The sequence below is a fragment of the Petromyzon marinus genome, chromosome 45 (assembly GCF_048934315.1).
Source record: "Petromyzon marinus isolate PM22_M1 ecotype Great Lakes invasive population chromosome 45, UKy_Petmar_22M1.pri1.0, whole genome shotgun sequence".
Lineage (NCBI taxonomy): Eukaryota > Metazoa > Chordata > Hyperoartia > Petromyzontiformes > Petromyzontidae > Petromyzon > Petromyzon marinus.
This window is the reverse complement of record NC_133711.1, coordinates 3,037,993-3,061,792: the sequence shown is the minus strand read 5'-3', so window position 1 is coordinate 3,061,792 and position 23,800 is coordinate 3,037,993. Positions and strand designations below refer to the sequence as shown.

General features: G+C 48.4%; 1 protein-coding gene across 1 annotated transcript in view; it reads right to left on the bottom strand.

The window, feature by feature from the left end:
• Nucleotides 1-23,800, bottom strand: part of LOC116952043 (phosphorylase b kinase regulatory subunit beta-like) — a 139,998-nt gene that overhangs the window by 40,443 nt on the left and 75,755 nt on the right. The window contains exons 11-18 of the mRNA XM_076074042.1: nucleotides 23,703-23,760; nucleotides 22,441-22,518; nucleotides 21,138-21,296; nucleotides 19,773-19,867; nucleotides 13,427-13,482; nucleotides 12,196-12,289; nucleotides 5,464-5,547; nucleotides 1,027-1,131 (exon numbers count right to left, since the gene is read on the bottom strand). Coding sequence (XP_075930157.1) covers nucleotides 1,027-1,131; nucleotides 5,464-5,547; nucleotides 12,196-12,289; nucleotides 13,427-13,482; nucleotides 19,773-19,867; nucleotides 21,138-21,296; nucleotides 22,441-22,518; nucleotides 23,703-23,760 — 729 coding nt within the window. The remainder of the gene's footprint in view (nucleotides 1-1,026; nucleotides 1,132-5,463; nucleotides 5,548-12,195; nucleotides 12,290-13,426; nucleotides 13,483-19,772; nucleotides 19,868-21,137; nucleotides 21,297-22,440; nucleotides 22,519-23,702; nucleotides 23,761-23,800) is intronic.

Below are 23,800 nucleotides of genomic sequence, written 5' to 3'. Positions count from 1 at the left end.
CCTCGAGACACAGACTACCGGCGAATTAGCGCTCACAATTAGTCTTGCGATGACTCAAGCGCTTGCAACAACACCATTCTGTTGGCTGTGCACCACGGAGACAGTGGGGGTTCAATAGAGAGAGAGAGGAGGAGGGTGGAGGACAGGGGGAGGGAGGCCGTGTGGTGAGGGCCGAGGGGAGGCTTGTCAGCGCGTGATTAAAATCTGAGCGCAGAGTCATAAATCTTTTCCTCGGAGAAAGTTGGCCGCGCTAAGTTCTGGCCGAAAAGACACCCTGTAATAAAATGCGTCTGAGCTCCAATAGCCACGATGATTATCGTGACGTCGCTGCTTCTGACAACAATTATTATGCGTGTGATGTTGATGTTTCTGCCGCCGATGATAACAATGATGAAGATGCGGACACCGATGGTTGTGGTGATGATGATTACGATGTTTCCTGCGACAATTATCATGACCATGGTAGTAACGGTGAGTGATGATGATAGTGCTGATGCTTACAATGATGATGATGCCCACACTAAAGACGATAGCGATTATGATTATACTGCTTCTGCTTGTGACAACAATGATGAATATGATGTTGGTCGAGATTTTGATGATGATGATGACACTTACTGTCAACTAATGATAACAATACTGATGATGACGACGATAGTGGTGATGGTGATATTGCGAACATGATGGTGATTCAGCAATGACATTCTGATTTTCCCAGGATCATCGCTCTTGCTGAGGAGGTAGCTGTCCTGGGAAATTTGTAAGTTGTCACCGAATATAAAAAGTCTCAGATTTGCACAATAACAATAACACAGCACTCAAGATGACGAATTCACACGCAGCTCCCCCCTCTTCTGGATCTGTGAGATATTATTCTTCCCATGACGTGCCAACTCGGGTTGCCACCTGTCCCGGTGTTCCCAGGAGCATGATTTTGTTGTTCGGGATTTTTGTACCTCTGAGGTGGCAAGCCCACCCCACTCACCACTCCCCAACTCTGCACTCACTACTCCCCCCCCCACTCACCACGATGTTGTCCTTGAGCAGAAGGACGTCTTGGGACATGTAGAAGTCACTCAGGTCAAAGATGACGGGCAGGCAAACCACGGTGCGGCCCAGAATACGATACGTCTGCATCGCGGTGTCGAGAGGGACAAGTGCACAGCGCCGTTGGTGACACAAACACACAGAGGGCACAACAAATAAAAGACAAACATCACCTGCTCCAGACAAAGATCCCCCGTATAGCCTTTACAGACTGTTGGGGAAAGTGCTGTTAGCGAGCACCGATGAAGTCTGGCACAGCACACGAGGGGGTGGGTGGCCAGCACCACACCCGGCCGCCTTTGTCGCCCCAGTGGCGATGTTTACACACCGCACAAGGTGCTCAATTGAGGCCGAGTCGACCTAGGAGAGGCCCAGGACCGGTTCAGACATTCGCCACTTGTGTAGGTGGCAGCGAGCGGGAATCAAACCCGGATTTCCGGGTTCATAGCGCAGCGCGCTAACCACTACGCCACCACTTTCCACGTCGTTGGTTACACAAATGCCTAGTGAGGGCATGAGCGCTGATGGGGGATCGTAGAAGATGGAGCCCAACGTACTTCATGCCACCACTTTCAGTTGCCCTCCATTTCTTCATGGAGGTGAAGAATGTGACCAAAGCTTCGTTCGCTAGTAGTTCAATGTGTCAGAAGATGATTCCGTTGGAACGGGACGGGTCCGAGAGGACGTCGGGAGATTGAGCGATGAAACCAGCTCTTCCGCGGGCAATGGGCGGATTGTTCTATCGCGGGAGAGGTGGTGGCGGTGTGAGCAGGCCTTCATCCAGCAGCGGATTGACCACGGCTGATGATTTTTATCTATTTTTTTTCTCACCCCACTAAGCTTCGATGGCTTTACCAGGTTAGGAAACACATCTGATTTCTGTCGAAAGCACCACAGCAGCAGAGAGCAGAGCTCGTATTGTGTCCTTATTGTATTCACCTATTATGCTGCTGCAGGATAGAGCTGTAGTGCAGCGGTTGACACATCGCAATATCAACCCCGTGACCCGAGTTTGATTCCCAGCCACGGCTTACATCAGTCGCGAGTGATATCTGAGTAGAATCCAGTCCCACACCCCTTACCAACGCCGCGCTAACGAATGCGGTGAAGTTATCTCCAAACAATCCCTACAACCCACACGGCATGGGCAGGCCTTCATCCAGCAGTGGATTGGAAACGGCCGAAAATACCTTTCACTGTCGTGCTACGGCACAGCACTGCACAATAATTTCCCTCCTTGTGTTAGGAAATCTCTCTCGTCGAGTTTCTACAACACCGCTTGACTCAACAAACGCTGCTCCTCTCTATCTCGCTCATCCATCCATCGCGTGTCAGAGATCTTGGGTTGGAATCCAATATTCAGTCACTTGTGCTTTATCTGAATTCCCAGGGAAAGGCCGCGTCGAGTCCCATGACTCTTGTCAAGGAGGGCCCTGCCATGTATTCGATGGGGCGTACTACTAAGTGACAGCATGCCGTGTGAGTGCGGGGGGCAGGAGAATGGAGCACATTGCCTCCGCCTGTGAAGTGCGTCAGGGCGTGCCGGGTGGGCTGGTTGTTGTTGCCCTCACGTGCTGGGGAAGGAGGAGTCTGTCACATGGCTCTGTGGCTACGCGGGGGCTGTGTACCTGGGTGCACTGTGTAAAATCATTCGCTCAGTAAAAAAAACAACAGTCGTGGATGACGGATTGAATCACTCGCCGCCAATGTTAGCCTCGGGGCCTGGGATAGAACTCGGCTTTCCGGATTCTGAGCGCAGTGCGGCGCTAGCCACTGCTCCAGCCTATTACATGTTAACAGGTTCACGCGAGGTACACACGAGGTGTCGATGAGTCACTAAAAACACAGAGGGCAGAAAAATCCAACCGCTTGGCCAACGGTGCCATTGGTGAGACTAACCGATGAATTAAGCAGCTGCTTTATTATTTTTGGGTCTTTCAGTAAAGTCCACGTAGATAAGTTCAAATAAAATAACAAAATAACCTATCTACGTGACTTTAACGAAAGACCCAAGAATATTAATTCCTGCAGTCACGAAAGCTTTAAGTCAAGAGCTGCTTTATTGACGAGAAATTATCAGTCATTAGCATTGGATTAAATCAACAATAAGTGTTGGTGAATGCTAAACGCATCATTACTTCGACAGGGCATTACCTCATGATTAAATAACTAATTTATACACATTGTACTCTCTTAAAAGTAAAAGAAAAATTGCAGCAACAGTAAAACGTTTATGGATTACATTTCTGCCTCCGTTATCTAATGCCCCCCCCCCCCAACACCGTGTTAATCTGCGTATGCGAGTGAATTAATAAGCGGATGATGCGGCTACATTACACAGTGGTAAATTATCGGCGGGCAGGACGCACAGGAGACGTTAAAATGTCAGGCCAATTAAATTTATTTTAATGCAGGGGCTGATGGAAAATTACCGTGAGCCAGCACACAGCGGCTCCACCGGCAATCTGTTGCAATGTTTCTAACGATACGGTGATGCTCGGGCTACTTGTCTGGAAAAGCATCGCTGAGATGTCCCAGGAATATTTTCATAAGCGTCCTGTATTGAAATCACAGAAATTTTACTGGTAGGAACGAAGTTGTAAACTGAGTGTACCAGCCTGCTAGATTATGTGTCCGTCCGTCCGTCCGTCCCCTTTCAATACTTTAACGAAGTGAAAAATTCCAATGTTCCTACCAGCCCACCCTGCAGGGACCTGTTATTCCGCTTGTGCCATCAGTGTCACGTCACAATATGAAGAATCCATGCGGATCTCAAGAGCCCATTGAAGTGGATGCCACTGAGATACCTCCAACATCCCTCCAAACAAGCTCTGGTCCACAGTGTGGAGGGGCAGCCCTTCCCCACTTGCTCCTCCTGCTACAGTGTAATTAATATTCGTCACATGTCTGGTCGAACCGACGTTTGTAATTCTCAGATTTTGGAATTTAGCCAAATTAAGAGCAGAACCAAATTGAACGTGATGGGGATTTTTTTGATGCGGTCACCGGTGATCTGTCTGACACCATCAACTCACTCAACTTGAGAACTCGGTTTCATCACAGGCGGCTGCAGCCTGGATTAGAACCCAGAATCTCAGCGGTGCCAGCAAAGCCCTCGGACCTTTGAGCCACGTGGCCATCGGAGAAAATCATAGAATATGATATGCTGCAACAGGCCACGCCCACAAAACACCAGGCAGCACTTCCTCGTCCTCCGTAAAGAGTGCTTCCCCACATATCAATCATCACAGATGTGTAAAGACAATTTCAGGACATACATAAAGGAATGTACAGCCATTTATAAGACTGCTGCTGTATGAAGGCCTCCCAATGCTGTGTCATTGGAGTTGTTTGACCATACTTCACCTTTCTAATCAGTGTGGGTTGAAGGGAAGCCTTAGGACTGGTTCGTATAACACCCTGCACTGACATTAGCCATGGCCAGGAATCAAACTCGGACACCAGCTTTGTAGCACAGTTCACAAACCGTCTCTAGACTGAATACAGTGAAAACCATGAAGTATATTATGGATTGAAATTCAATTCTCAGGTCAATGGGTCGACTCAACTACTTTGCAGGAAGTTAGCAGTTATTATTTTATGAGAAAGGATGTCTCCTGCCACATTAATGTGGAATTTCCAGCACTAGCTCTGGAACCAGCAGTTCTCGTAAGAGCAGCATTGACCTGTGCATTAATATTCCAATTCTGGGTCGACTCAATCTATCATCCCTCCTTGGATGATACAATAAGTACGAAGTTATTGGTAGTTGTCCTCTTGAGAGACTGGTGTCTGTCGGAAGAATGTGGAATTAATACCACTGACTTGGGGTCTCCAGTGTAAATGTGTGTCGCCAAATTTCTCGTTTGCGCGGTAAATACTTTTACTTGTTGACTTTAGATAAAAGTATGCTTCGAACCCAGGGTCTCTTGGTGCGAAGGTAAACACTCTGCTCTTCCGTATCCCAACCAACTTGAATAAATCCCAGAAATCTGAAAATCGGACTTATATACAAAATGTGGGATGAATCAAACAAATTTGTCTGGGATTGATCCAAAAATATTGCGCACAGGAAGTGATGTCAATTCCATGGCATCACTTTCTGTCAATGATGTTTTCAGGGGACATCACTTCGATGATACATGCTTAAAGTATAAAGGATAAAATATGTTGACATTAAAATAATGGTTTTACTGATTGAGCTATATATTAAAATGTTTCATGCACTGAGTGCATGTACAATGAATGTTAATAACATTGAATACAAATCCAGAAATATCGAAATTTTAAATTAAATCCCAAATTTGCGGCAACAAGTCTCAAAATCCGATATGATGATTTCATATGCGAACAAAATCTGACCCATACCTCTAAGCACGCAGTAAAAATAATTTGGTAGAACACCACTGCCCTTACCTTGGCGGTGCCCAGGCACCCAATGGGACGTGCCGGCCGGCCCGAGAGGCCGAGCTTTGGGTTGAGACCCAGGTAAGAGTACGCCTGCGGACAACAACAACAAGTCAACGTGACTCTACCTTCACAGACTCAAGAGGAGGAGTTGGGCGGATCACTCAGAAATGGGGGCATGTGAGAGAGATGCCCAGATGGTTGGTGGAAGTGGTGGGGTGGGGGGGCTTGGAATCGGCAAGAGTCGCTGAGGTAGCAACGCTGGAATTCTTGACTCGGATCTTGGGTTTCAACCACCCCGTGATTAAACTGGCTTGTCAAGTGTAAGGTATTGATAGCCATAGCCTGGTCACCAATCATTGCACAAACCACCATTATATTAAATGTGGTTATTAATTTAATCCTGCATGTTTGAACTATGAGGCCTCAAATAGCTTGTTATGATTGCCCTTTGGGATGTAAGGTTTTGGGATGTAAATTTATGGTCTCAGTATGGTCACCAACGACTAGTAAAAACACACACAACGGGTTAGATTCTATTTTCGACTTAATTCGCATTATTTCGGCTCTAAGATTCGTACATCGTACACGTTTTTTTATTGCCATAAAGTGACCTCTTTTTTCAGGGAATATACGTGTTGTGCCCTTCGTCTGGATAAGAGGCAACTGAGAAGATGGTTCAATCTTGATTTGAAGCTTTCGTGACTTCAGGAATCCATACTCTTTGGTTCTTTTGGTAAAGTCACGTAGGTAGAAAACTGCTGAGGTCTACTTCAGTAAGTCTACTTCAGCAGTTTTTTCTTGTGTTGCGATCGAAACGTCGTGATCTATTATTTTTCTACCCGCGTGACTTTACGGAAAGAACCAAAGTATGAGAAGTAGTTCTGTGATGTCATATTCTGTGGGCCTTTCTGACATCAACTGGTGCACTGCTCCCTGCAAGAGTTCCAATTAGAAATGTCCTCATCCTGTGGCCTGACACAACTCAAGTAGAATTGGAAAGCATTTTTTTGACAACTTCATGCCACAACCACGTGCAGGTTACAATGGCGTTCCTTGGGGAAGGCCGTGCAGCAAGTAGGCTGGCAATATAACTCTGCGGGGCTTGAGTATTTGCCTCCCAGATATGTTTCCCCCCCCAGAAGACAAAGATCCCCCGTATAGCCTTAACAGACTGTAAGGGCAAGTGCTGTTAGCAAGCACCTATAAAGGCTGGCACGGCAAACGAGGGGGTGGGTGGCCAACACCACGCCCAGCCGCCTTTGTCTCCCTATTGGCGATGTTTACACACCACACCAGGTACTCATTTGAGGCTGAGTCGACCTAGGGGAGGCCCAGGACCGGTTCAGATAATCGTCACTGGTGTTTGCCACGAGCGGGAATCGAACCCGGGTCGCCAGGTTCGTAGCGCAGCGTAGCGCTAACCGCTACACCACCGCTCCCCACACGCGCATGCGCTCGCATTCGCATGCAAGGACCCCCCGCGGTGGCGAGGCCCGGCGCAGCTTGATGGATGCCGTTTAATTTTTTTGTTGTCTCCCCGTGCCAGGAGATTCATGGAGGGTGCGAGGTGTCGGGCACGGGAAGTCAAGGCGCCGGCGGGGGCCCCGGCACCCTCCCCCCCCCGCGAGGTCGAACGTCGGTGAGCCCCGACGCGCTTCGTCACGGCACCGGGAGTGGCTCAGTTCAGCCGCAACGCGGCACCAGGAATTATATCGGTGCGCCACATCCGTCTCGCCTTCGTATTACCCTCGTAATTTATATTAAAACCTCTTCATGGGATTATAGGGACATAGGAGTGCGGGGTAGTTTGGGGGCTCTCGACCTAAATGTGGAAACGCCAAAAAGGCCCAAAACCTCCCCCAGTCTATGGCACAGCTGCTGTTCATAGGAATCAGAATATATGAAGTCATCAATGATGGCGACATGTTAAATACTTCGCCTGGTATACAGGAGGTCGTGGGTTCGATCCCGACCATGACGCCTGTTGTATATTAGGAGTTTGTGTGTCTCTCTCCCCGTGGTCGCGTGGATTTTTCTCCGGGGCCTCCGGTTTTTCCCTCCACATATAGAATCAATGTGCGTTAAGGGTATTTGGCTGCTGTAAATTAATAAGCCACTACGTTGAGCGATCAATTGTAGCCAGATCGCTCAGTAGGCCTTACTTGGCAAAATTTAAATAATTGAGTTTAGTTTTAGTTTCATCTGCTGACGAATGCGCAGGGCTTGAACCCAGGATTTCAGTCGAGTTGCATCAGCAATTTGACGCGGACTGCCACCTCCCCGAGCAGACTTTAGTTTACACAACAACAAAAAATAATAATCACAAAAGCCTTAACTGTTCTTCGATGCTGTTCATTATAAATGTGAAGTATTGCCCCAATTGCGATGGCGTATTGATGAAAGAGAAAGTGGTTGATTTCTGGGTTAACAATGTGTGTGTGTGTCCTCTACAAGACAAACACAGCGGTGAGAGAAATAAAATAAAAACTGCCCATTATATCATTTAATTGCGCTTTCATAATTCATATTTACCACCTCGCTAGACCCTATAGAACCGCAAGGGATCACGGTTGTGAGTTAAATCAGCAATATTCGTCGTGCATCTCCATCACTGCTGATATCATCATCATAATTAATAGTCATAATCAGTTCTGAATGCGTCATCGTTGTTACCATCATTATCATCACCATCATCCAATTACAAATAGTGTAAATCTAAACCTCCATCAGTCATGAATCCATGTCATTGTTATAATGATCATATTTCCAAAAACATCAAAAGATGCAGCCCTGCACAATTGCTTGCTCACGACGCTGCTGGTGGAAGGGACCTCTACGAGAAGAAGCTCTGGAGTGGCCCCTCCAGAGAGGACTTTTGGCCTCCTCTTCCACACTGGCCTGACGTCGTGGAGGAAGTAGGAGTATCGACACTGTACCCCACCCACTGACCTTGATGGACCCATGCACTGCACATTGTTGACCATGATGGACCCATGCACGGCACATTGCTGACCATGATGGACCCATGCACTGCACATTGCTGAGTGGACAGAGGCAATGGAGGGGGCATCTAAGAAATTTGCCCCATCGTTTCAACTGCCGCGCCGGGAGATGGAATTGAACCTGCGACCTTCCGGGTTGCAAGTCTGGTGCGCTAAACGTTGTCGCGCAGCGGCAGTGGCAATGGGGCACGATCCGGAGGACAAATGAAGGCAAAAAAATACTCAATGCAGAAATGAAGAGGAACGCGATGTCTCCGAGATGTGTGCCAAGCCTGCGTCAATGCAATTCAATAATCGCTCCTTCACAATCTTGTCTTTCGAATATAACAAATATACAGACATTGATCTCCCGTATGGCCTTAACAGACTGTTGGGGGAAGTGCCGTTAGGGAGCACCTATGAAGGCCGGCACGGCGCATGAGGAGGTGGGTGGCCAGCACCACGCCCGACCGCCGTTTGTCTCCCAAGTGGCAATGTTTACACACAACGGCACCAGGTACTCATTTGAGGCTGAATCGACCTAGGGGAGGCCCACTACTGGCTTAGATAATCGTCACTGGTGTTGGCAGTGAGCGGGGATGGAACTCAGGTCGCTGGGTTCATAGTGCAGTGTATCGCTAACCGGTGCACTAGCAATAAATAAAAAAAATATATACACGATTTAAATGTAATGTGTATCTATAATGGATTTAAACTTCGAATATTGAAGTATATGCTCTCCATTTGTCTATATGACAAAGATGCCATTCACCGTGTTAAGAAAGCCAACTTGTGCCTAATCCACATTGACAGGGTATGTCTGCTAACAATAGACGGCTCTGTACGACGTGGCTTCTGGGGGGGGGGGGGTTATAATGGCCATGTCAGATCACTCAGCTAACACCACTGAGATCCTGGGTACAAATCCAAGTTTCAGTCACCTGCAATTGCATCAGGTTCTGAAGCGCCGTGGTGCTGAGATGTTAACTACCTCACCAGGTATACAGGAGGTTGTGCGATCGATCTAGACCATGACGTCTGTATATTTGGATTTTGCATGTTCTCCCTGTGGTCGCATGGATGTTTCTCCAGGTCCCCCGGGTTTTTCCCTCCGCATTGAGAAACATGCGTTTGAGTATTTGGCTGCTGTGATAAAGTTCCACGCGATAAGCCAACTCGCTGGGCGTTCATTTGTGGCCAGGTCGCGTCTGAAGAAGAGCTGCATGGCTCAGTGAACCTTACGGGGTAAAATAAAAACAGCAGCTACATTGGTGAAACGAAGCGACGTGTCTCGGACCGGGTTCGCGAACACAAAGCGGATTTGAAACACGGCAGAACCAACACCTCGGTGGTGGCGGATCGTTGTTTCAATGCTGTGGGCACACGTGACATTGTTTTCTCCGAGACCAAGGTGCTCTGCAAACCCTCGGGCCACCATCATAGATTTGTCCACGAAGCCATCCAGATATACAAACACAGACAAAACTTTAATGGAGAAGATGGATTCAGATTGAGCAATCATTGGAAGGATGTGATAAACCGCGTTAAGTTTTAACTGCTATGATTTTCACTCACCCACCCGTGTGTCCTCCTTTCCCCCCCCCACCCCCTCCCGTGCCTATATAAAGCCACAACAGCAGATACTGTTTTCTCACCTGAAGATGGCCGCTTGTGTTGCGACCGAAACGTCGTGTTTTCTTTGATTAAGTTTTTCTATCTACGTGACTTTACCGAAAGAACCAGAGAGTATGGATTCCTGCAGTCACAGAAGCTTCAAATCAAGATAAAAACATTGTTTAGTTTAGTTTATAGCGTAACGGCATCAGCCTCGGTCACCAATGCCTGCACGAAAGGTAAAGGCGCAGCCCTGCAATTGCTTGGCTCCCGTCACTGCTGGCTCAAGCGGCCGCAACTGGAGGGAGCTCTCTCGAAAGCTCTCCGCTTGTTTTAAATAAAGACCCATCGGGGAGGGCACAGGTGCCTGGGGTTCTACCCCTCCTCAGAGGATGGACAGGAGTTCGTCACTGCTCTGCGGGGCTTTAGCTGGTGATACGTTCGCTCGGCGCATGTTCGCTATTTTGCTTTGCAGTTTATGTTAAGCGCTCTCCCCCTTCCACATCCCCCTCGATGTCCCTTCTACCCCCTTTCTCTTGTCGCTCTTCCCATTATATTCCCTTCCCCACATAAAAATGCATGCTCCCGCTCACGGTCCCCACATGGATGGAACAGTGAGGTCCAATTTTTGTCCCCTCTCATAAACCCAGGAGCGCTGAGTTCAGGACTTTTGTCCGGGTAATTTCTGCACACCCCTCCCCTCCCTTTATCACGATTTATGCTCGTGTTCAATTACAACAAAAAAATAAAAATCGATCGTGCCAATGTTAAGACACACGGACAATGAAAACGGAACAGAAGCTGAAAAGTGTGCAAAAAAGCGTGCCAGAGATACACGCCTGGCATCACACTGGGAGACAGATAGTAGGGACACGGTGATCTGGGCGCAAATGCAAAAAGGAGACGTAGATTGATTTTTGCATGGAAAGTAAAGTAGACTTGGGCCGGACGCGCGGTGGCGAGGTGGGACGACGGCCGATGGACGAGACTGGCGGTGGAACGGCAGCCAATGGAGTGAGCGTGACCGGGAGGACATCAAATGTGGAGATGGAGCGACGAGATTGGCTCTCTCGCAGGAGCTGGGTGGATTGAATTAGCCTGTTGTTTGAATGGATTTTACGTAACTATATTGCAGTGTTTATTAATTGTGCGTGCAGAGCTTTGAGATGTCGGTTCGAAAGGCGTGTTATGAAATAAAGATGATCGTTATTATTATTATCATGATTGTGGCATCTTGTGACCGTGATGGATGGTGACGGCTTGAGAAAACCCTCATCCAACAGCGGATAGATCATGGCTGAATAAAAATTCGACCAATTAATTTCTAAAAGGCTGTTGCTCAACAGAAATGGGTCCATCTAGCAGTGGATAGATAATAGCTGCTGCTGTTGATGATGATGATAAACACAGACGCCATATTCCCTGAATTACAAGACACTCCAGAAAGTAAGATGCACTCCAAGCGGTGTTAACAAAGTGACATAAATCTCATCAGACACGCACACAATACAGAGCTACCGGGCTTTGTGACGTACCCCAAACTTCTGATTTGAAATACAGGGGTAGGAGAGGGATCTTATGGCCTGGAGAAGATGGTAACGGCATCCGAAATACAGGGGTAGCAGAGGGATCTTATGGCCTGGAGAAGATGGTAACGGCATCCGAAATACAGGGGTCGGAGAGGGATCTTATGGCCTGGAGAAGATGGTAACGGCATCCGAAATACAGGGGTCGGAGAGGGATCTTATGGCCTGGAGAAGATCGTAACGGCATCCGCCCCCACGTGTAGAGAGAGTGGAACCGCGGGGGCCACACTGGTTGGTGCCACGGTAGCAAGATGTTAACTACCTTGCCTGGTATACAGGTCGTGGGTTCGATCCCAACTCTGACGCTTGTATATTTGGAATTGCATGTCTCTCTCCCTGTGGACGCATGCTTTTTTTCCGCGCGTCCTCCGGTTTCTCCACCACATTTAGAATCAACGTGCATTCAGAGTATTTAGCGGCTATACATTTCCACGTGATACGCTTACTTCGTTGACCATATAATTTGACAAAGAGCTATTTAGCTCAGTGAACCTTACCGGGTAAAATAAAAACGTAGTTTTGTAGTTTATAGTTTTAATTTAGAAGGGGATCGTTACCTTCACGAGCTCCGACTGCGGCCACACCTGGATGGGCTCCATCTGCAGGGGAGTCTGGGACTGGATTCCGTAGGTGTTCAGGAACGCCTGCAGGCTGCAGTCAAATATACAAACATAAATACCCCCCATGTAGCCTTTTACAAGGGTGTTGGGGCAAATACTGTCAGCGAGCACCTATTAGGGCTGGCGCGGTGCACGAGGGGGGAGTTGGTGTGGATAACACCACATCTGCCTGCCTTTGCCTAGTTTGTGTGCATGTATACACAGAGCACTAGCTACTTGTTTAATGCTGAGCTGACTTAGGGGAGGCCCAGCACCGGATACGATAGCAGTTGCCACTGATGTGGCTGGATTCATTGTGCAGTGCATGAACCACTAGGCCGGTGCAGTGTCAACATCAGCATTCCAAGACAAAGGAAAACTCACTCCGCCACCCCTCCCATGCACATCAACCTCATCTTCACTTGTAACACCATCATCTGAATATCACCACCACAACCAATGCCATCACCATCACTACCACAACAACCACGATCAAAACCAACATGAGCACCATCACCATTTTCACCTCATGACCATTACCATCATCATCATTACAGTATTGTCATCACCGTCACTACTATTACTACGACCATAAACACCACGATCATCAACACTAAAATCACAACCTTCGCCACCATCACTACCACCTGCATCACGAGAACACACCAACACGAGCATCACTACTGCCATGACCATCACAACCACCACCAAAATGATAATCACCACCCCTTTTTTGTTTGACTCGCCATTGAACAAAGACGGTCACGCGCCCTTTCAGATGCGCTTCTGTGGCCATCTGGAACACTCTTCCTTCCGACATTCGGAAGCCACGGGAGCTATACACTTTTAATTCATCCAGATTCAAAACTCATTAACTAATTTCTTTAGAACCGCTTTTTGTGTTTAGTTTGTCGTCCTTCCTCCGCACATACAATTAGCATGGTTGGCTACTTACAGTGCGAAATAATTTGAAATTACATACGTAAATTAAGAACCACATTTAATCTAATAGGGCGGTGGGGGGGTGGTGGTTTGTGCAATGATAGGTGACCAGGCACAGCGCGAAAAACGTTCTACATACATACAACACGACCAACACCACCGTAATCATAACGGTTTCCTAGGGGGTCATCATCATCGTCCTGGCAGTGGTTGTCCTCAGGAATATCGAGGCCTCCCTCCCACTCACTGCTGGCTCTCGGCGACGATCGTGACGTTGACGGTGACGTTGGTGCCCAGGGGCCCCTGGTTGTTGCGGGCGACACAAAAAAATAGAATAAACACCGCAAAGAGTCCGACGAGGCCGATCAATAACAACAACAACAACAACAAAAACACCCACTCCTCGCACGCTCCCAAAACAAACCCGCAGGCACACAGTTCGCGCACAATGCCGGCGACGCTCAATCTCATCTCCAGGCGCGCTCTCTCGGCCAACCTCTCGCCGTGACCTGTTTGTAAAATAAACCGCCGCGGCATTTATGATAACATCAAGACCGATTGCCGCCCCGCTCAAATTGTTATCGATTTGAGCAGAATTTAGCACAGACGCTCGTAATGTTCCTTTCGCTGCATTGTTATTTGAAAGTCAGCAAAAGGTTTCTGCTCATTGGGTGAGGACTTGCAATGTGGAATTTCCACTCCTCGGTCAGGGTAATTTTGGGAAGCTTCGTTTGAGCAGCGAGATGACACCTCGACTTCAAGAGTGTCACAAAAATCCACTTTGGCCAAGATAAAGTTCGTGTGAGGACCCATGATGGACTTTTACGTCGCAGGATCACGAGAGATAAGAGGCGCCTTGGGTAACGCCTTCATCCAGCAGTGGATTAACCACAGCTGATTATCACGATGGTGATTCAACGCGGGTGAGTTGAACACCCGTTCATTTTTCATAGGTAACTCAGTGAGCGGCAATGGAAAACAGCCACTCTGTGGAGGTTGGGGCGAATTGGTTCCCGCTCGTTCTTGGTTAGATGTGTGGTACCACGGATGAGTACTAACTTCTCCATGACTGCATCAAGTTCACGCTACGGCTGGCGAGTGACGCGGTACTGGGCCCACTAACCGTGCGCTAAACGTTTGCTCCTACGTCCCCTCACGAACACAATCATCAATTATGTCACCGTGTCCAACAAAGAGATTCGCAGATTTTTTTAAAAAAAGCCACGGATGTTTCTTGCGTTCAAATCTGTAAATAATGAGAAAAACATCGTAGTAACACAATAAAAGTGCGGGCTGGAAAACCGTAAGCTTAAAAAATAACAACCCATAAACGTGTACAACACGCAGAGCCACCTGGGCGCTTACAAACACCTTCAGCAGTTGCTGAAGAAGTGCATTGTGGTCCTCTTGTCCTACGTCGCCACCAATATAAATCTTAAACAAATGTGACCACCGACCGACAGCAGCACTTCTTCAGTACAAACACCAATGCTTTATTGCATTTGCACAAAGGCTGCGGTGCTTTTTGACGCGTTCTATTTTTTTGGTGGCTATTTCTTGGCCGTATCTTTACACCTCTGGGTGGGTGCCCAAAACCCCACAACGGCCATAGTTGTAGCTGCTGCACCACTCAATAGGGTGGACAAAACGATTATTTGAGCGGAATAAATTGACGGGTCGACAAAACGACAGGGCATGGCGGTGGGGGGGGGCTTCTCGCGAAGTCTTACGTAACCACGATGGCACGGAAGCACACTGCGTGCGTGAACGGACGCACGCGGGCAGAAACGGCCGAGGAAAAAAAAACAGTTTGGCACGTTCCCTCTTTTCACACGGTCACGCAGCATGCCCTCTCCTCGCGACAAGCGGGCGCTCTGAGAACGGCGTTAATTAATGCATTAGGCTTTTCTGTCACGGTTTCAATTGAGTTCTCATCTTTTACATTTTGCAATTGGAGGATGAATGCCGGCCCCACGCTGCCGCCCATTGCCCGTCGTCTCGCAAAGTGCCGTAATCCACCTCTCGGCCATGATGCGATTTCGTCGCTCCATCTCCGCGGCAGTGGTACTCGCGGGCTGTCGTTCCATCGCCGCCAGTCTCGGCCATGGTCACTTCTAACCACGATGTGTCCGGCCCAAGCCCACGTGTCAATGATGCCTCTGATCTGCGTTGCGACCCTTTCTGTCTTACAAGCGGGATTCCAAATGTCCATCACTCCTCCATGCTGCTTCCTTGGACACTGAACATTTGTCTGAGTGCATTAATGTCTTGGGTTTCACAATCACAAAGTGGCGAGGTGCCACTGCGGTTGATAAATGATTGACTCGCAATCGGAAGTTTCAATTTCAGTTGGAGCACAGCCCATCATACTTGCAGGGCGAAAAAATAGGTACCATTTTGTGGTAAGTCAACAGTGGTTTCCTGCAGAGAAAGCGGTCCCCTGCCATGGGATTGAGGAATTTACACCACTGGCTCAGGACGTGATGAGTTCCACCTGGAATGCTTAGCTGACCAAGAAAAACACTGCGTTGGCCTCCAGACATTTGGCTGTCCCTCACTCCGGCCGTGCGGCAACACAGTTGGAGCTCGTCGCGGAATTTGCCGTTGAATCCCAACAGCAGCACCCAGTTAACGCTACCAGGGCCGGCAAGGGGGTGGAGCGGCTAACACAACAGAGACAAAAATCCCTCGCGTAGCCTGTAACAGACTGTTGGGGCAAGTGCAAGTTCGCGAGCACCTATAAAGGCCGGCATGGCACATGAGTGGGTGGGTGGCCAGCACCATGCCCTTCCACCTTTGTCTCCCTTGTGGCGATGTTTTTGCACATCCCACCAAGTACACATATACAGACACGCATCACACTCACGCGCGCATCCACCACCGCTCACCAATGTGCGAGATAAGTCAGCAATCTCATTAATGGAACTTTGGTGGCGGGGAGAGGTGGGGTGGGGAGGGACTGCCAGCTGCACATGAATGAGCGTGCAATCAATCACAACTTGTCAATGTGTGTCAATGACTGTGGCCTCGTGAGAGAGGGTGCGTGTGTTCTGCGTGTGTGTACGTGTTCTGCATGTGTGTGTAAGTGTGTTCTGCGTGTGTGCGTGTGTATGTGTAGCGGTTCGCGCGCTAAGCTACACCCGGTGGCCTCGAATTTGATTCCCGCTCACGGCCAACATCTGAACCGATCCAGAGCCTCCCCTAGGTTGACACGGCCTGAAATGAATACCTGATGTGGTGTATAAACATCAGTACTGGGGAGACAAAGGCAGCAGGGTGTGCAGCTGGCCATCTACCCCCTCGTTTGTGTGCTTTGCCGGCCTTCGTAGGTATTCGCTAACAGCACTTACCCCGACAGTCTGTTAAAGGCTATACGAGAGATCTTTGTTGCATGTGTATACGCATGTGTGTTGTGCGCGCACGTGTGTACGTGTAACGCGTGTAATGAGTATATTTATGCATGTAAGTAATATTTATGTGCATATATTATCATATGCGTGTTTATTTGACCATGTACATGAGCTTATTTATTGCCACAGGCAAGGCCAGGGAAGGTAACGTTGCCTCTTAACATAGTGCTGACACAAAGCATAACAAGACAAATTGAATAATGAAATTAGAAACCACCAAACCACACACACACGTGCACACGCACACACAAAACACACAGCGATCTCCCCGTGCAGCCGTGAAGACTCATTTCAAACATTACGTTTCGGGTCAATTCGTGCGGGAATAATGTCAGTTGGAACTACGAACCCTCAAAAACACACGACAAAGCCAAACCAATCAAGCTGTCACGTGGGGGCAAATATGGCCAATTAATTCTGATTCCTTCAGCAAAACCAGAGGAGGGATGACGAAAAGCGAGCAAAGCTCTGACAATTTTTATTCGACGTTTCACTGAAGATGACACCCAGCGTCGGCAGGCATGAACACGAGAGCTCAGATCTCGAGCGAACATCTAACAATATATTTTTTTACAAAAACGTTACTCGCTTTTCAACGAAACCCAGTCTGCTGGGCCAGCTGTTGGAGGGTTGTGTGCTACAGCCCTGATAGACATTGTCCCCACACGATCTCGCCCAATACAAAACAATGATGATCCCCAAAGGGCCAAATGCCGTTGGTGAGCCCCAGTGAAAGCGAGCGTCGTGCAAGAGGAGATGCAGTGGCCAGCGCCATGCCCCGCCACCTTTGTCTTCTCGGTGCTCATGTTTGCACACTGCACTTGGTGCTCATTTAAGGTTGAGTCGACCTCAGGGAGGCCCATGACCGGATCTTACTGTTGAAAACACGCCCTAACTATTTTCACACATACTAAACGTACAAAGCGACAAAGAACTCCAGTATAATCTTCGTTTTTTTCGGTAAAGTCACGTTGAAGGGAAACAAAATAATAAAATATATATAAAACAATTAAAATTCTCACGACGTTTCGACCATAACACAAACTGTCGTCTTCAGGTTTGTGTTATGGTCGAAACGTCGTGAGAATTTGTATTGTTTTATATATTTTATTATTTTGTTTCCCTTCAACGTGACTTTACCGAAAAAACTAAGAATATGAATTACTGCAGTCACGAAAGCTTTAAATCAAAACTCCAGTATACTCTGTTTTTTTCGGCAAAGTCACGTAGGTATAAAATAAAATAAATCACGACGTTGCCACCTGATGATGGACGCTTGTGTTGCGCCCGAAACGTCGTGATTTATTTTATTTTACACCTACGTGACTTTACCGAATAAACCAAAGAGTATGGATTCCTGCAGTCACGAAAGCTTCAAATCAAGAACTCCCATATAGCGGTTTGTGAAGGTCAGCACGGTGTCTGTGGGAGTGGTGTGGCTAGCACCACGCCCGGCCACATTTATTTCTCCAGTGCCGATGTTTACACCCGCACTCGAGTTACTCATTTAATGCCGAGTCGACCTAGGGGAGGTTCACGACCGGTTCAGATATTTGCCACCGATGTGAGGCGTGGACAGGAATCGAACTCAGGACCGCGGGTTTGTAGCCCGGTGCGCTAACCGCTGCACCACCGCTCCAGTGTGGATGTATGGGTGGAGCGGTGGTTCGCTGACCGCTGCACCGTCGTTCCACCCATACATCCACATCGACACGTGAAACACGCACACTCCACAAATTCCATACCCCCAAAGACAAGAGACGAGCATGCAAATAATACCAACGTTGTAACTCAACACAAAATATGCATTACTCATGCCAGTGAGGATAATTAAATATTTCGTGACAATTTTTTCCCCATTCACATTGTTAATACAGTAATAAATAAGACAAAACGATAAATATCCATCGCAGGTGCACTGTAAGCAATTCCCCCCCCCCCCCCCCCCCCCGAAAGAGACAATGCTGAATTTATTCCTTGATAGGAAAAGTGCCGTCCCACGCAAATTAATTTTGCTCAAAATTGTTGGTGTGGTGTTGGGCCGCGGTAACAATTTGCTTCCAAGATCGTTCATCATCCTCGACCTGATGAAATATTAAAAACAATTTAAGAGGAGCGCAAAGTTAAGATCAGGAGTCCCAGCGGTGGCCAGGTAGCTCGCTCGGCGCTAAAAGCGCTGAGCCGGCAACAGCTGGGAACCTGAGTTCGAATCCACTGTGATCAAACCGGGATCTCACACTTCGGCGTGGTTGAAGATTTAGCAGTCTTTTGAAATACGTGGTCAACCAGGTTAGTGCCTAACTGTGTTGTTGGCCGACTGGTTTTGCATGACATTATGTTTCTGAGGTTTGCTGAGTTCACGTCTCCCATCTTCCTGCTGTATTTGCCTCCGTGCAGTTTGGCGTTCTCTATGTGCTATGTGCGTAATGTCCCTCTGTGTGTGCCCAATTTCTACTGATGATGAGCGCTTGTGTTGCGTTCGAAACGTCGTGATTTATTTTAATCTAATTAAATTAAATTTATTTATTCATATTCTATTTCCACATACGTGACTTTATCGAAAAAAAAAAACAATGAGCATAGCGGTTGAGGATCTCAGCCTGGTCACCAATGACTGCGTAAAATAAAAGCGTGACATTAAATTTGGCTCTGCACTTAACGTGGATAAGTTTCAGTTCGGAAAATCTAATTTCAAACAGGTATTGGTCGTGTGACAAACGTTACTTTCGGTGGTGGCAGAGAAGGAGGGGAAGTGTTGCTCCCCCTGCTGTGTACACCGTGTTTGTTCGCATGTCTCACCGCAAAGTACGTGCGCTGCGTGCAGCCTTGGGGCCTGTTTGTCGTTTCAACATCCCAGCACCTCTTGTATTGGCGTTAGTTGTGCTCGAGGTGACGCGGTTGTGCCTACTATGAGGAGGGTCCATGACTGCGAACTATCATCACCGGTGTTTCTTAAAATATTTAGTCGGGAAATTAAATATTTAACGCAAATCCCAACGAGCAACGATAAGCGCGGCACAGCGACATCCTCGCGGAACGGTTCATCCGACTGTCGTGGACCTGATATCATACGGTGTAATCCCCCCCACTACCCCCTCTACCCCCCCCCCCACCACCATATCGCGCTGACACCGGCTGCCAGCAGTTGTGACGACGCCGCTACCGCCGGCGTCCGCGCCGCACCTGGTTGGAGTAGCGGAGGCTGACGTTGCGTCTGTCTCCCATGGGGACGTAGCGACCCACGGGGTCCAGCTCCTGGGGGGTGATCAGCCCATCCACTGCAGGATGACAGCGGCGGCATCATCACTGTCATCATCATCATCATCGCCGTCATCGTCGTCGCCATCAACATCGTCATCATCCCCATCATCATCATCATCATCGTCATCGCCAATGCCATTATCATCATCATTGCCATCATCATCATCACCACAATCATCATCATCGCCATCATCGCCATCATCATCACCATCATCATTGTCATCATCATAATCATCATCGCCACAATCATCATCATAATCGCCATCATCATTGCCATCATCATCATCATCGCCCTTATCATCATCATCATCATCACCGCTATTGTCATCATCACCACCATCGACATCGCCACCGTCATCATCATCATCGCCATCATCATCGCTACCGTCAACGTCATCACATTTTATTTTGTCTGTCACAGTTGCTGTACTCAGGAAAGCCTCACTGACTCTGAATACTCTTCTTTCAGGAAGGTCCTCCGTATTGCGACGTTTTGGCCAATACCAGCAACGCTCTGTGTTTATGTAGCTATGGGAGGAAACCAGAGAACCCAGGGGAAACCCACGCAGTACAGGCGGGACATACAAACTCTACACAAACTCTACACAAAAAGGCACCCAAATCTGGACTCGAACCCAGGACTTTTTTTTCTGAGAAGCAGGAGTATTACCACGATGATGATGCTGCTCCTAATGCTCAAGCTGCTGCTGATGATGATGCTGAAGACGATGATACTACAGTTCACTCAAGCGGTGTCTTCCGGACAGTCCTGTTTCTTCACCTGAGGAAGGCTACTTGTGTTGTGGCCGAAACGTCGTGAGAATTTTATTCTGTTATTATTTTTATTATTTTGTTCCCATTCTACGTGACTTTACCAAAAGAACCCAGATGATGACACTACTGTTGATGCTGCTGCTGCTGATGATGATGCTGAAGACGATGATACTACTGCTGATGCTCAAGCTGCTGCTGCTGATGATGATGCTAAAGCTGCTGCTGATGATGATGCTGAAGATGATACTATTGCTGATGCTCAAGCTGCTGCTGATGATGCTAAAGCTGCTGCTGATGATGCTGAAGATGATGATACTATCACTGATGCTCAAGCTGCTGCTGATGATGATGCTAAAGCTGCTGCTGATGATGATGCTGAAGATGATGATACTATTGCTGATGCTCAAGCTGCTGCTGCTGATGATGATGATGCTAAAGCTGCTGCTGATGATGATGATGATGCTGATGATGATGATACTATTGCTGATGCTGCTGATGCGAGGGGTCCCTCACCGAGCAGCTTGGCGATGACGTAGAGCGCTTGGCCCCACAGGTAGAGGCGTCCGTCGTGCCCCGTCTCGCTCGGGTACCTGCGCTGGCTGCCCGGCTCCTTCTTCTCCCCCTCCACAAACTCCCCGGGGACGTGGTAATACCGCGGTATTATCGTGTGGCCTGTAGACATCACCGCTGTTACTATCATCACCGTGACCAACGCTACCACAATGACCACCATCATCGACCTCAGTGTCGCGATCACAATGGTCATCACCAAAGCAACAAACTTCCCGGGGACGTGGTAATACCGCGGTATTGTCGTGTGGCCTGTAGACATCACCACTGCTACCATCATCACCACGAAAAACAATACCACATTGACCATCATGGTGGTGGAACAATGGCGCAGCGATTAGCACTTGCACTGCGACCCTGGTGACCAGAGTTCAATCGCCGGTGTGCAATATCCGATAGATCCTGGGTTGCCCCTGTTCACCTTGAACCACGGTCAGGGAAACCCTGATGCCCGCTGCACCTTGGCAAGGACTTATTCCAGCAGAGGCACGGTGAGGGTACCACTCGCCACTTACGTTAGCCGTGACTCGGAAGCGATAGCCGTACAGTATGGTGTGCTTGCCGCTGTGCGGCCACTTAATAAAACGCAAACATTTTCATCAAATGTGTTTGTTAATAACTGAATTGATGGGCACTATTGGCAAAAGCCCTTTTTCATTCGATATTTAACAAAAATGTGCCAATACCTCCATAATCAATGATGGGGTAAAATCACCGGCACGATCTGGTTTTGGCCGATTTGCCAAGATGTAAATGCGGCCCCGATAGACCCCTTTTCCACAAGCACATCCGAACCACACCAGCAAGCCAGCACGGTGCACGTGTGGTTTTCCATTAGTCGCTTATTTTGCCAAGTCAGAACAGAATCGTGATATGCTGGCCACACAAAGTATCTGAATCTGGCTTGAGGCCAAGCAGGGCAAGCGGCAGAGATACTGGGAAACGCTGATTGAGTGTGACGACGTTAGTCGGTACACAACTCAAATACGACACCACCGCGTCACCTTGGCGAGTGTCTCGACTCGTTCCCTGCGCATGACGTCAGCGGCACGGCTCGGCATCGGCAGTGGAAAAAAAAAAACACTGGCCGCCTCCTGAGCTGCGCCGGGCTGAGTCGGCACGGCCTTGGCGCGGCTCAGTTGTGCCGTGGAAAAGATGTGTCCGAGTCGAAAACGGCCCCTCGTAACTGGACGTGCGCGCATGAATGTTGAGTGCATGAGTTCGTATTTGTTTTTTTTCCATTTACCTTGAGACGTTTTCAGTATAACCTTTTCCAAAAGAGCCAGGTACTCCTGCATCTGGTGTTGATTTTCATTGAAAACACCTGCGCATTTCACAGCAGATTCTGCAGTTAGAGTTCCCATGCATTCAAGCACATGTTCTAACCGGTAGTAAACATGCAGTGGTCAAGGACCCAGTGATTATCGTGCTTGTTTACCCAACAGAGCCTCAATGAGTCTCATGATTCTATTTGTGGAGGGTCCTGCCAAGTTTTCGCAGGAGGGCGCAACGGTTGCTGAGTGGATTTCAACCGAGTCATTTGTGGTGTAATTTTTTTCCGACTCTGCAACTTCGGACCGTGGCACCAGCAACACAATTCGCCGACTCTTGCAAACGACGTCACTGGATCTTTAACGTCCGCCGCGAAGCAGACGGCGGCGCGTCGTATTTAATAAAAATCCACAGCATTGATCGGGGCGGGCCGCTGGATTCTAATCGCTGAACCTCTGCAACAAGCGGCAAATTTGCTACTGCTAGGCCCCATTGCCGCCCCAAGCCCAGCCTGGGTGCCGTGGGCCTCGCTGGTGCTGCCCGGGCTGTCCCTGCCGGATGTGGCCTCTCGTCCCATGACTTACGGTACCGTTGTGTTCAAGAGATGTAAGGTAATAACGTCACACATATCGTGTGGCTTTGGGTCATCCTGAAATGTATGTATGTTGAACTTCTTTTGCGCCTTACGTGCTAATCGGAGGTGAGGTGTGTGCGTGTGTGAATCTGGTACGTGTAGGCACGTATGGTTTTTGCGCTTGTGGTCAAATTACAGTACTGTCCACAAAAATGCGCCCCATGTTGTCGCAACCTGGGGAGTGCTTTGCCCGGCGGCCACCACGCATGAGCAGCTGTCCAGGGCTGCTGCAGGCCTATATGATAGGCAGCAGAGGGCAATGCAGCAAAATCCTATGTTGTACTCTTTGGTTCTATTTTTTACCTACGTGACTTTACCCAATAGAACCAAAGAGTATGGATCCTAGCAGTCACGAAAGCTTTAAATCTAGAATCCTATGTTGTACTGTACTGTGGTATTTCTATGGTCGAACGTCTATGCTCCCTGCCTTCACCAACCCGCACTGACCTGTGTGGTGAAGCATAGTTGATTAACACCTCACAAATGTCCGTACAAGTTACAACGACAAGTACTTGGGGGAGGGAGAGGGAATCAAAAGCACGAATGCTCCGTATCTCGCACAAATAACGGTCTGAGTAAAGTGTGTGAGGTCACCCACTCACCGTCGATGACCATGAAGAGGTAGAACATGGGGAATTCACACTCGATTCCGTCAAACAGCTGCAACGACACCGGCGGCGGACAGCCTGCGTTCATGTAA